Genomic DNA, 14252 nt, shown 5'->3' with positions numbered 1-14252 from the left:
ATAAAAGGAGTAATAGGTTCAAGAGAGCTGTTTTAACCCTCCTCATGAAAGACAAGATTAAACTCCGATGACTCAGGAACTATTTCTTCATCTATGTGGGTTAATGATTTGTGAGTTTTTTCCCCACCCTTTAAGTGTAGCCTTGAGTGTTATGGATGTGAAATATTAGTAAGTGCCAAAGCCAAGGTCTACAGAGAGCTGCCAGCACTGTCTCTCCCAGGGTCAAAACTCGGCTCCTTTTAATAACAAAAACAAAAGATGAAACTTCTATAACATCTTTCAAGGTTTCACAGGGAATTTATATAGAAGAGAAACGAGGGGATGCATAGGTCACCTTACTGGATGACGGGAAGATATAGAGCTATACAGATGTATAGGAGAAGGTGAGTGGAAAAAATAGACTTGGACAGCATATGCGTGCTCCACTTACACGTTTCCTTCGTAGCTATGGAATTCTTTAAAATTGGCAAATTAATAAAATTGTTTAAATGGACTACGTTGTGATATTAGCAGAGTTTCTGCACATGTACTGCAAGCCTATCAGCCTGTCAGGTGAAAGCATTGGGGAATTTTATAAGTTAAAGATATTTTTTAGACACAAGCTGCAACTATTTGTTTAGTTGGCCTGTCTTATGGCCTACTGTTACTGTTAAGCTGTTGTTTACTCACAAAAGAAAGGCATAGGACAACTCGAAAGAAGTTAAAAAGTTGACTTCATGACTCAGTTGTTTATCCAGTGCCTTTCCCTAATGATATTTCAACCAAAGGCATCAGGTATGCAGTGTAAGACAATGGGTAAAATGCCTTAAATCTACATTCTTTGTAATCTCCAGCAGGGGGAAGATCATAAAAATGATATGGGAAAATGATGCTACTTTTCTCCATGACCTCTTTAAACACTTTTCTGATGGGTTTATAGTTACTGAACATGATGCTCATTTTGTAAATTATGATCTCCAGTAGAGTGTAAAAGAGGGATAAAGCAGGGTATGTGTTAGGTCGGGCCTGCCTTGTGACTGGAAAGGTAAGAGCGTGGAGTATCACAGTTTATTGCTTTCATTCATTCGTTTCACAATCAGTGCAATAAGTAGTTCTGTAACAGTTTCTACAATACTCAGTGAAAGTAACTAATGTTTTGATCCAAGGAGTAACAAAATAAGTAATTATAATTTTCATTTTAGTAGCATTTCAGAATCCACAAATGATGATAAGAACTCTTTTTTTGTTTCAGCCAACACTGATTTTGCAACAAATACACATGTCAAAAATGTTAGTTGACATTATTGTTATATTTTCAGAATTATTTTATATGCAGAAAAAGATAAAACCAGACAAATGTCGGGTTTCACACATGTAAGTAAACACATACAGACAGTGCTGGGTGAGGAAGCGGTTGAGCGGCGATTACTTAAGTCAGTTTGCTTGCTTTCAGGTTCCCTCACCTTTTTTAAAATGGCTGCATTACTTTTGTTTGTTGGGTTTAATCAGGGTTTTTGGTATAAAAGCTTTAAGCCTAAGTTCAGGAGCGATGCCAAAGCAGCTTTTCCCTTTTTAATACACGTTACGGTATCAACAGCAGCCCCAAGAATCCTGTATTATCCATTATTATGACTTTTACTTGAGCATCACTATCCGAGCAGATTTTCAGAATACCCCTGAAGCTAATAACATTCCTATTAGCCTGCGTTGCACTCTGTGTTAAATGCAAATTAGTGAAAGTTAGCATGCAAATGTGCTAAACAAGCACACGTTGGCTCAAAAATGAAGCCAGCATGGAAGTGCCAAAAACTGCAGTTCCTCCAGTGGCCACTGAAGGATGGCTCCAAAAGTGAACCAGTCTCCGTAGACTCATATGTTAACATTGCCAAAATTTAACAGAAGATAAAAACATGTTTATAGCCTGGCATTTCTCGCTTTTTTAAACCTTATTAAGCGTTAAGTTTAGGGAATTTTTTTAAGCTTTAAAAAAACACTTAACAAATCAAAAGAAAAGACGAAAAAGGAGGCGGGGGTGGAGTTAATTTTTCAATCCCCTAAGCCACTATTGCCAGTTTCCTGCAAAAGGGAAAGTCTGAAGAATTTGGGCTATGTGATAAGTCTGAGTTCTTTGTGTGTAAAGTAAATGCTGTTGTTTAGCGTGTTTCATAATCTAAGATCTGTTTTGACCCCGCTGCCATTCCTAGACCTGTCATGACCCCCTTGCTTTCTCTCTCATTCCTCTGAAGACGGAAGATAAGGGTCTTTATGAATGTACAGCATGCATACGCTTGGTAGCACAGTTGTTTTTCATCCGGTACACACAGCGGTTGCTAGGCTGTGGGACAAAGAGATCTAGGATTAATTATGGGGTGGAAGAGTGTAGAGAGTAGATGGCAAGGTGGGGAAGCTAGGTAAAACGTCAAGAGCTAGAAAAATCAAGGGAAAGGGAAAAACACAGGTGAAAAAAAACGAAGCAGGAAAGCCCTCATGTTTTAAAAAACAAACAACCGCCATCTGCTTAAAATCCTACAAAAAATGACGGTAACCCTGTGGGAGTATAGATGCAGCTGGGAGAGAAAAATGGATATGACAGAGGAGTGAACGGAAAGTATTTGATTGAGTAGCCATCAGTGTTTAAAAAAGACAGATGGTTTTCTCAGTTCACCCTTGACCCTCTTGTATTGAGTCTCTGGTAATGTACAGCAGCCCAGTCATAAAGCTACACACACACAGCAAAGCCTACACGCTCGTACACACAAACAAGAAATAAAACGGTTTCCTCTGTCCTGGTGTGCCCCGGGAACAGGTCCTGGGAACAGCGCTCTTCCTTTTCCTCTTGTGATGCAGCAGTCCTTCTAACGGGTTTTTTGTGCTGCTCCAAGAATCTCTTTCTAGCAGGGTCAACTTAGGATAAAACAAAGGATCAGTTACTGTGCCAAGGCCTCTGATCACAACCAGTGCAACAACAGTGTCAGGGATGCTACTTAGTATAAATTCCGCTTTAAAGAATCATTCGTTTATAATGCAACAATGCTAAAACAATCACTACTTCCACTTTCTAAAACTTGACTATTTTATGCTTTCATAAATCTACTACTTATCTGGGTCTAAGCTGTGGCCACCCAGCTTTTCCGATGGGACAACAAGGCATTGCTAAGCCAGCCAAGCTCCGTCATCTCACAGCATCTTCTGGGTTTGTTGTGGGGTCTCCTCCAAGTTCAGCATGCCCAAAACATCTCAACAAAGAGTTGCACAGGATGCATCCCCGGCAGCTCGACTCTGAGTCCCTCCTCAATGAACAGGTTCCTCACCCTATCGCTAAGGCTGAGCCTAGACAGCCTTGGGAGGAATCTCATTTCCACTACTTTTATCCAAGATCTCATTCTTTCGGTCACTACCCGCAGTGTTTGGCTTTAGTTGAGGGTTGAAGTGTAAATTGAAAGCTTCACTTTCACTCTCAGCTCTCTCTTTACAACAACAGATCAGTACAGCGTCCACGTCAACACAGATGACAATCCATCTTCAGCCTCCTGCTCTACTTTCCCCTTTCTCGTAAACAAGTCTCAGACATACTGGGCAGCAGCTCCTTCATGAATGTGGATTAAACTGTGTATCTTTTGGGTTTTGGACGGTGCCTAGATGGAAAAAGATGTAAATGATGTCTGAAGATGTTAACTTGAACTATGAAAAGGTATTATTTAAAATGGATAGATTTAAAGATGAAGAACATCATATTCTTTCAGTCTGTCCTTTTCTTTTGTACATTGGCATGTGGAATAGTTTCTTGGCCACTGGACAGAAACAGGAAGCTCTTAGGCTGGGAGTCAGCTGATTGATGAGCAGTGTAAGTTGGATAACTAAAGCAGAAAGAGAAGTGTAAGACGTCAGAGCAGAACTGGACATGAAGACAAGCATAAATACAAGTTGAGAAGCAGGTTGTAAACCCAACAAATGGTACACATAAAACCCAAACTGGAACTTGTTTATGAAAACCGCTGTATGAAAGCTTTTTTAAAAAAAAATCTTCTTATAACAGCACAGTGATTGCAAGCTGTACCAACATGAGCAGTTTGACTTTGAACGCATGAAACTGCATTAGGTAGTACAGAAGTGATGGCTCCTGAAAGTGGGCCTATGTAGATACTCCACTAAAAATCACTAACTAACTTATGAACATTTCTGATAATAAGACAATAACTGCTCTAAGTGACCCCAAACTTTTAATGCAGTAGTCTAAAACATAGGTTTTCAAACTTTGTCCCCAAGGTACACCAGAAGGCAAGTCTGAATGCATTCCTGCAGAACATTTCCTCTGTTATCTGTGTAGTGGCATAGCGGGAGCTCTGATTGTATTGACAAATAAAGGTGCTTTTAAGTACGATATCTGTAATTTATTTGCTTTGCAATAAGCTCCACTAACATATAATTCTGTCCCCTTATCAGCTGCTTTCACACAAACCAACAGGTCTGCTGCCTCTGACTTATATCTGGTTTTCTATTCTCTCAGAGGAGATGTTTTGGTTTCCTGGTGCCTCCTTGGCACCATTTGCAGTAGTTTCCAGTAGTATTTGTAAATAGACTTTTACCTCTGCCTCAGTCAGAGGCTTTAGTGTATTGTACTATTTGGTATTTCTTTGGAAAATAGCTATAAATTTTGCGACACACTCCTGTCTTAAATGAAAAATACGCTGCCACGCTAAACATCAGCTATGCACTCTCTCTGGCACTCGTTCAATAACAGAGCTAATTTAGCAATTTATCTGATTTCATCTTGCATTTGAACTTGCATCCATAAAAAGTGATGGACATGCCCAAACAAATACACACAGATAGGCTGTTGTTCTCTTCTCTCGAGTCACATCAATGGCTAATGACAGACAGTTGCTGTTATGTGGGCAGCTGGAGGTTTTAGCCTGATGACATGGGGTTAAACAAACAGACCTGCATTAGTTCCCTACACAGCCTGTGTCCAACCCCTATAGGTGAGGCACGTACAAACAGAAACAGTACTTTCCCTTCCCGCAAACTGTGACTTCTTCACACACGTATGCACGCAAACACTCGTACATGCACATCTGCGGCACTTCATGGCTTGAGTTATATTTTTAGACAGTGCTGTGATATGTCAGTGCGATAGCAGCAGTAGGTGATGGGTATCTGCTTCCACATGGTTTTCCTTTCTGCCCGCACCTTCCCAGTCATACTTTTTCAGACTTGTTTACTCTGCCACAGTGTGGAAATGCAGGCTGCTCTGATAGCAGCTGTGGATCTGATATCGAAGGCTTTTGCTCTTCCATGCTGTGGATTCAAGTCTACCGTTTATTATTCTTTCCAGGAGCTTACAGTTCTTTGCATTGCTCTAGGCAAACAGGGGTAGTGACCATGTTTCAAAAGTTTGGGTTTTGTGAGAGTAAACCACCTGGTTAATTAATCCAGTCATCAATAGAGGAGTGTACATGTGATTACTGGCACTATCACTTATTGAATACCAAAATTGCAGCACTGCAGAGAGAGTACATATCTATGGATGGTTTCTAACTGGGGATAAAAACATGTAAGAATGCAAACGCTGTAGGAGAATATTAACACAGGAAGTTAAATAGTTTATTAATTTACACTAAAAAGTGCAGTAAACAACTTTTAAATATATCTGTATGTCGTATTCTAGACTGGCTCTGATGTTGATATCAAGGCTCAGCGTGAGGCCAAACCAGCTACTCCAGGACTCCCTGTTGTTATATGTTTAGAGCATTTTCATGTATTCATATGTGTCTGACTGTAAACGGGATTACACAAGAACTATAGGATGGTTTTAATGAAACTTGGAGAAGTGGGGCATCCTCAAGAGAATAATGCTTATCTCTTGGCTAAGTTTGAATTATACAAAGACTGTGACTAAAATCATTCATTTATCACTCATCGCCAAAATGAAGGGGAACTAAACACTATCAGGCTCTGCTCAGATTGTTTTCTTGGCACAGGTTAAATGTGACACCAAGGTGCAATCCAAGAAATAAATGTGAAGCAGGAAATGGGGCGAATACAGCCCACTGTCACGCTAAGAGATCCAGGCTAAAGTTGCATGACCAAACAAAAATTCAGCACCCTTCTAAAGGAAATAAAAATATTCCTATTATCATAAATTTGTGATTATTTTTTAAAACATTACATTGCTTGTAAAAGGCTGCCAGAATATGGAGTGTTTGGCCAGCTTAACACTGTTTCTGGATAACCAAACATCAACCTTCAGGGCTAAAAAAAATGATTGGGGAGATGCCAAAAACTGGTTGGTTGAGGCTGACTTCAAAAACAAATCAATCCATAATGACTCCCATATTAAAACGCTTTTCGTTACATAATTTTATAACTCATACACCTTAATGTGGTCTAGTTTGAGTCTTTAAAAGTATTTGTGCTGTTGGTACCTTCTAATAGATTATCTAGAGGGAGCAACCAAAATAAGTTTTTATCTGACTAATATGATTTGATAGAGACTTCCCAATCAGTCTCTAATACAGTTTTTATTATTGAATTCATCCATTCAGTTGATGGCTACAGTTTACTAACTAATCTTCCAAGCATTAGTTGATCACTCGTCCCAAATATGGTCACTTCGAGCTAAAACAATTGCACTAAAACAATAATTTTCTTTAGGGGTCACCACAGCGAATCATCTGCCTCCATCTCACTCTGTTCCTAGTATCCTCGTCTGTCACACCAACCCTCTGCAAGTCCTCCTTCACGACATCCTTGAAGTCTCTCTATGTTCTTACTCTTTTCTTCTTGCCTGGAAGCTCCCTATTCAACATCCTTTGTCCGCTTTATACCCACTTTCCCTCCCCAGCACGTCCAAACCACCTCAGCCTTGATAACTTTGCCTCTAAAGCGCTTGGTCTGAGCTGCCCATCTGATTATAATGAATCCACGGTAGACCCGACCATATTTTAATGCTTTTCAGCATACTTTCTTTATTCCTGGTTGCTGTGTCTTACAGACATGGCTGCAGCTTTTCAGCCGCCAAACGAACACACACCAACAACTTTCAATTAAATTCAATTGAGTTTATTTATATAGCGCCAAATCACAACAACAGTCGCCTCAAGGCGCTGACGTCAGTCTTTAAGTCTGACGTCATTAGCCGTGCCTGGGCCCAAACTCTGCTGCAGGTCCCTAAGTCCAACGATCACTGCAGCATCACTGAGAGTTAAAAACTGTCTCTTTCCTTTCATCTGTAATAAAATGATCAGCGTTGCTGCTTTACCAGGCATAACACTTAAATTTAACATCCAGGCATCCACAAAAAACGAATTTATGAAGTTTAACGGCGTTAGAAGTTAGCAGGAAGTTAGCTCGCTATAAATATAATATACCATGTTCTGACTGAGAGAGTTCTGAACCAAATTAAGACGTACAGCCCTGCTATCATTTCCAACATAAATGAAGATAGGAAACTAAACAGCAGTGACGTTTGTAGGGTTACTGAAGTTTGGCTAGCTGGTATATAGTGATGTGCTACGTGATCCTTCCGATCACAAGACAAGCTGCCAACTCTTGAGCCACGATCGCCCTAGCTATGTTAGCATAATATAAACAGTGAAGCTGGAGGATGAACGCTAACTTTTTTCCACTCAATAAAAGTTAACGTGAGGGTTCCCGAAGGTTCGGTACAATTGCAATCGCATTGCAGGATGCTGTAAACGGGCTGAAATTCAGTCAGGACAACAACTGAGAAAATCCATCCACAATACAAGGTTAGTTATCAATATACTGCTTTAAAATGATTAGCGGTAATAAAAACTGAGAGAGGCCGACAGTGATCACTGACTGTTTTTAGGGGCTTTCAATAGAACAAGATACAAAGCATTAAAACATGTAAAAAACACAAAAGCCTTATTAAACACAGAGTAGTTTGGGCCCGGAAGCAGGATTCATCATGTCATCACTTAAAGACCGAATATTGTAAGGTAGACCCTACAATAATGAACCAGGCTCAGGGAGGGGCGGGGCCATCTGGTGCGACCGGTTGCGGTGAGAGACGGAAGACAGGATAAAGACATGCTGTGGAATAGAGCCAGAGATTAATAACAAGTATGATTCAATGCGAGAGGTCTGTTAACACATGTTGAGTGAGAAAGTTGACTGAAAAGGAAATACTCAATGCATCATGGGAATCCCCCAGCTAATCCCCCCTAAATGACAGACAGAACCCAGTTCAGACTTTAAGCCGGCGAGGCGTGATTGCAGATGCCGCTCAGGTGCGTCCGCCTCCCCTGCAGCGGCACCGCAGACCTTTCACTCCACACTGATATGCTCATTTCTAATCCAGTCCATCCTAGCACCTCCAGTGTCACTGTCTACAAACCTTACACCACAGTGAGCCTCACTAGCATCTTGTAAACTTTACCTTTCACTCTTTCAATGCAAAGTCCAGAAACCAGTGGATGATGTCACAGTGGCTACATCTATTTTTCATATGCAGTCTATGTGGATGACATCAGTTGAGGTTGCTTTTTCTGTGCACGTGTATGTGCAAACTTTTCCACATGTCAAAGGTTTTTGATTATAAACCAAAGTGTTGGATTAATTAAATCTTTGACCTAACAAATTATGATCAGTCGAGCCACCTGAGTTCACAAAGATGACAAATGTCTTTATTGAATTCCCTGATAATCCATCCAACAGCTGTTGAGACCTTTTACTCTAAAAAGTATAATTTTTTTATCCCGTGCGGATAATTTTCATCGATGAATAAAATGTGTGGTAGTCTAGCCAATAGGCATTATTAAATCAGAGTTAGTTAAATCAGTAGGTTGTGGAAGGGACACCATATTTATTTTGATGGATGGAATACACTGAGGACATGTTTTGAATTAGAAATGATGGACACAACAATTACCACAAAGACATCTATGAGAACAAGCATTTAATGGTTGATCCAGTTATCAGACACATGTCTCCGGTTTACATTAGAAACTCTAAATCTTCCCCTTATTTGCTTAGCTGTTCCTAATAGGGCCTTATTTTAGAAATCACTGATCAGGCTCATCAATCAGGGAGAAAACACCCAGACGTTCCTTTCCTTCTCGGGGAACCCACATGCCAGTCAGCTGGAGGAATCCTCAGGCTTGTGGTTGAGACGAGGGGGAAGAGGAGCAGACTTGGCGGATCAAGGGGTTTCAGGCTTGGAGCGGTAGCTGCATTCCTCCATGTCTCTCTCTTCTTCTGCTGATGTCTCACTCTCGTCTTCTCTCGCTTTCCCCCCCTCCATCCATCTCCATTTCCTGTTCCTCCAGCCCCAATGGGGTTGTCAGATGGGATCGTTGATGTTTCCCTGATGTCGTGGCCTCCGAATGCCTGTCCTGGCCAAGCTGTCTGTCTGCACTGTCCCCGTTGTTCACCTCTCATCCCACACAGGTGCTAATAGTAATAATTTCATCTGGCTTATATTGCTTTGGGTAATGTATTACCTATTCAGTCTGCATCAGTCATCAGTCAGAGCCTGTTTGAATAAAAGCACAGCTCCCTTCACAGCATCTTGCTAAAGGCTGATTTGTTTTTCTTTTCTGGACGTCATCCTCGTCATATTTGGATTTCTTTGACAAGATGAAAATGAAAGGTCTTCAGGTTGCCTTTTGTGTGCTAATACTATATGAAAAGAAGTGCAGTGGGAAGAATTTACTTTAGGGAAAAAGAGAGGATGTACAAGTAAGCATTTAGAAGATGTTGCCCACTGAGAGATAAAAGAAAACCATAATGTCATTGTGGCTCTTTTCTCTCTTGCTCAGTAGTGTGTTTCTACAGTAATGGATGTGCAGCCTAGAAAACAGATAAAAATCTTTAGTAATTACCTCTGAGTCATTCTGTGATCTTATCCAAAAGTTGGCCTGATAGTTATTACCGTTGGCATGGTGAAACCTGGAGAAAGGCGCACACACTGTACATGCAGACAGATGGAAAGAGAGAGAGAGAGAGAACACAACACACCCTCAGCAGACGCTGACAGGTATCCAAAACAGATGATCCTCACACCCATTAGCATGTTAACATGGATAAAGAACCCATTTCAAACTCCTCTGGAAATCTGAAGGCTGGCTTTGCAGAGCTGCCTAGATCTAAATCTGCCACTGTGTGTGACGTGCACGCTACCTGCCAGCCTGTTTAGCATAAATGAATTATAAACGGACATAAAAAACTAGGATTTGCAGCCTATTAAATCATTTTAACCTTGTTATTATAAAGTGAAATCATTTTTTTTCTGTCTTGGTGAGAGACGAAGCTTCACATCCAGCTCAGTCTGAGTGGAGCTGCTGTTTCGACACAGGATGGAGCCGGTGAAGCTGTGGCTGAATGCCATTTAAAAACTCCTATTTGAGAAACATATACCAGTTCTGATGTGCTCATGCCATAGATGATATATAAAAATAGACGAGTGGAAACTCTGCATTTACGACGCCGTCCTTAAGCACGCCTTCTTTCTAATGACCAGCAGGAGGCGACTCTTCTAGCTTGAAAAAGAAGTCCAGTTGGGTAGAATTGGGAAAACAATCCTTGGTTCTGCTCCTCTTTGGCCTCTGCACACACTTTCCTGTTGAATTATAGTCTCATTTGTTACTTTGAAGTCTTACTGAAAACAACATGATGTTTAGTGTTTTTAAATGTAATGAGGCATGAAAAAAGCCGGACAAAGACGCAGACTAACAGCCCCAGCTACGCACAAAAACAGCAGAGCATTCATGCAGTCGAGAACAACCGGACTCTTCAATATTTCCAATGTTTTTCATTGTCTCTGCTGTCTGAAAAAGTATGACCAAAAATGGGTTTTGTCGAGCAGTTTCTGGAGCATAAATGGCAAATAAAGTACGCACTGTTTTACCTCAAACCTTTATTGAACAAACCTCTCAGCTCTGAGGGGATAAGTGACACTGGAGGCATTTCTGTCATTGGCCCGTGGCGATAGCAGTATCTAGGTGGTGACTGATAGGCGGCTGCTTATAAACCGAGTGGTGTTTTTTCCCCCTCAGAAGTTTCATTGTTTGAGTTAAGTGAGCTGCAATAATTCAAAGAACGGAGACAGTTTGACATTTTCAAGTTAAGAATTCATAGATAATTACCAGATGGATAGATTAAATCTGTTTTTTGCTTGGTAATGTAAACGTTTGGAAATTTTAGGATATTAAAAAATAAACCATTTTAAATTTTGACTTTAAAACTGATCCACTTTAGAGTCACGTTTACAAGGGAGGTAATCATACCTTATACAGTCTAGAGTTCGTAGTCAAAGCTTAAGCAAAAGTCTTTCAAGTATTTGAGCTGTGCAAATACATGAAAAGTGGTCTGTTAGTTTGGAGCTGACACAGAGTAAAAGTTCATTAAATGTAAACATTTAATAAACATCACCAGAGTGTCACAGCACCGAGGCCTTCCCAAGACAGCCCAGACATGTGATCTTTCCAGCATGTCCCGGGTCTGCCCCAGGGTCTCCTTCTGGTTGGAAATACCCACACACCTAACCTAGCAGGCACCCAAGAGGCGTCCTTGTCAGATTCTTAACAATATCAACTGGCTCCTTTCACTGTTGAGTGATTGCTGCGCTACTCTGAGCTCTTCCCGAATGACCTATCTGCTCATCAAATCTCTCCGGCTGAGCACACCCTTTGGAGGAAGCTCATTTCCGCTTTTTGTATCAGTGATCTTATTTTTTTGGTCGCTACACAGAGCTTGTGGCTGCAACTGGCGATAAGGACATAGATGGAGCATTAAATTAACGCCCAGCTCTCTCTTTACTGCAACAGCTTTGTCATGACTGCAGACAGTGCAGTTCATCAGTCAGTTCCTCCCAAATGCCTCAATTTATTCCCAACCTTGAGCACTTCATTCTGTTGTAAATGAGAACCGTAGCTCTTAAGTTCTGAGATGCAAATTCTTATCCTAGCCCGCAGGTGATGAGGCCAGCAGGACTTCGTTTAACAGACTCAGCCCATGAGTCTGTTTTACCTTTATTACTTTGAAGTCTGTGTATCTATCTGTTTTTCTGACCGCTTGAAACTCCAACTGTCAAAAAAAACATATGTTTATGTCGATGTGAAGCTGTTTGTGCCGTTCATTAGCTCGTCTGTTAATCTGTTATCTGTTAGTCACTGAAGCTACCTGGTGCAGATATCTATTGTGACCGGTGTGTCTGTGTTTGTGCAGGACTACCCCAAGAACAGACATCCGGGGTGGAGCCGAGGATCAGTGGCCTACCATGCAGGTGAGAGATTTTAACTCAGTTTCCTCTTTTTTTCTTATTTCCCCTTAGAGGGTTGGGTTTCACAGAAAGAAAGTCATGTGTTGATTGTTTGTCTTGTTTTTTTTCCTCTCGGTGTGGAATTACCCCCGTAGAATACATAAATTGGATTTACTTCCTCTGAAGCATCTTTTGCTGCCTTTAGATGCCAACATCACAGAGGGACAACTCGGCTTAATGTTTAAGGTGCCTAACACAAACAGAGATCAAGGAGGATTGTAGACACAAAGGCTGATAAAACATACGGTGACAGCATCAGAGAGATAAAACGGACCAAATCTCTGTTTCTCTTTATCTGCTTTTCTGTGGGAGTTCGGTCAACTTTGTAAGTGATGAACCAAAACCCGAGTTTAGTTAAAGTTATCTTTATCTCCCTTTGCTTCCACACACACACGTTCAGTCTTGATTGTTTGTGACAACAAGCCTGTGAACATTATCTATCCAGGCATCTGCACAAACCCCCACAGTTCCCATTCCAGGCCTCACTAACAGCGCTAAGAGATTAGCTATCAAACGCTTGTGCCATGATATGGGAATAGAAGCAGCTAGGTAGGTGGTTGTTATTACTTGGTGAAGCTACTGTGGGTAGCCAGCTCTTTATCTGAAAATCCAGTGTCACAATTCAGATCTTGTTAGTCCTTATCTGACCAAAGCAGTTACGAGCTAGCTGGCTTTTATCTGCTTTATTTTGTTCTGAAGCATCCCATTGTTATTCTTTCTCAAAGGGGGGTTTCTGCTGCTCTTATTCTGAATGATTCACCATAACACACTATAAATGTCACTTTCCGTTCATGTTTTTCCACCACAAAAAGGGTAGGATTTTATTTTTAGAGGAATGTTTATATACTTTATTCCATTTGACCTCCAAATAAGCTATCAAAACACATTTTCTTGTTCAGTCCGCACATTCCATTTATGTTTTGAGTTAATGTTTATAATCTTAAATCCCCATATCCCTTTGCAGATTCCATTTATACTTAGGATTTATTAATAATAATAACAGTTGATGCTATGCATCCTGCTGGGGTCTGTGGATGATGCCTCATTGCTGAGTGACAGACGAGGCCTGTCTTTCACAGAGGCTCACTGTGCCAGTCCCAGAGGTCTTGCGCTGCGGTCTGCCTGGTTTGGCTGCTGTGCATTGAACACCACAGCAATGTGCACGCCCCAGTAGAGCTCGCATTAATCTTATTTGTTACAGACTAAAATGATGTATGTGGTTTTCCACGCTGTGCATATGAGGTTTGCTTTCCATGCTTCGGTTAATGTGTAGACTCTGATCCAGCAATTCAAAATCAACAGTCAGAGCCTTTTCTTCATGTCTCCACGCATCCAGGATTTTCACTGAAAGGCTCGTCAGTCTCAAGAATTGTACATGGATGCGCTTTGGCAGGGTGACAAAAGTAAAAAAGCAATATTTTTTAGAGTACGTTGACGGTTTTTCGAACATTTTGTTTCTTAGGGATACCAAACTACTCTTACTAGCATTCTTTGCTAAATGTGAGACATAAAGCTGCAAATGTTTGACCTTCATCATCCGCTCTAGTTGTTTGTGGTCTGCCTTTCTTCCTCTTCCTGATTGTGTCCATCTCAGGGCACACTCTTGGTCTGAAGATGTTGCATATTCAGTGAAGACACCCATTGCAGAAGACCTTGATTGGTTGGTAGAACTTCACATCGCTGTTGTAGAGGCTTAGATTTGTGTTCTGTGTAAGCTGTCTAGATTTCCAAATGGAGCTGAGCCTTCTGAAAGCATCCTGTGCTTTATCTAACCTATCCTCGATAATAAGTTCCACCTTAAAGTTCAGGGTACACCTGTATTCATACGTGAACAGTTCTTCCTTTAACTGTCAGATGACACGTTACAACAGCCTGACTTGGCCTAGCATGAACCTTCAGTGAGTGTGTCACCACTGCTTCAGCATATGCCATACTACGATCAACTTATTAAACTCATAGTTTTGTCTCAGTTTCAGATCAAGTGATC

The 14252-nt window shown here is 41.0% G+C and overlaps 1 protein-coding gene across 2 annotated transcripts in view; it reads left to right on the top strand.

Moving 5' to 3' along the window:
* Positions 1-14252, top strand: part of spryd3 (SPRY domain containing 3) — a 76106-nt gene that overhangs the window by 34556 nt on the left and 27298 nt on the right. For both annotated transcript variants that reach the window (XM_085260195.1, XM_085260194.1), the window contains one exon: positions 12172-12229. In XM_085260195.1, the coding sequence (XP_085116321.1) occupies positions 12172-12229 (58 nt within the window). The remainder of the gene's footprint in view (positions 1-12171; positions 12230-14252) is intronic.

Source organism: Mchenga conophoros, linkage group LG20 (assembly GCF_057382185.1).
Source record: "Mchenga conophoros isolate Kocher_MC1m ecotype Shallow Benthic linkage group LG20, M_conophoros_male_GT1.1, whole genome shotgun sequence".
NCBI lineage: Eukaryota > Metazoa > Chordata > Actinopteri > Cichliformes > Cichlidae > Mchenga > Mchenga conophoros.
The sequence above is the reverse complement of the archived record's forward strand: the minus strand, read 5'-3'. Positions and strand labels throughout refer to the sequence as shown.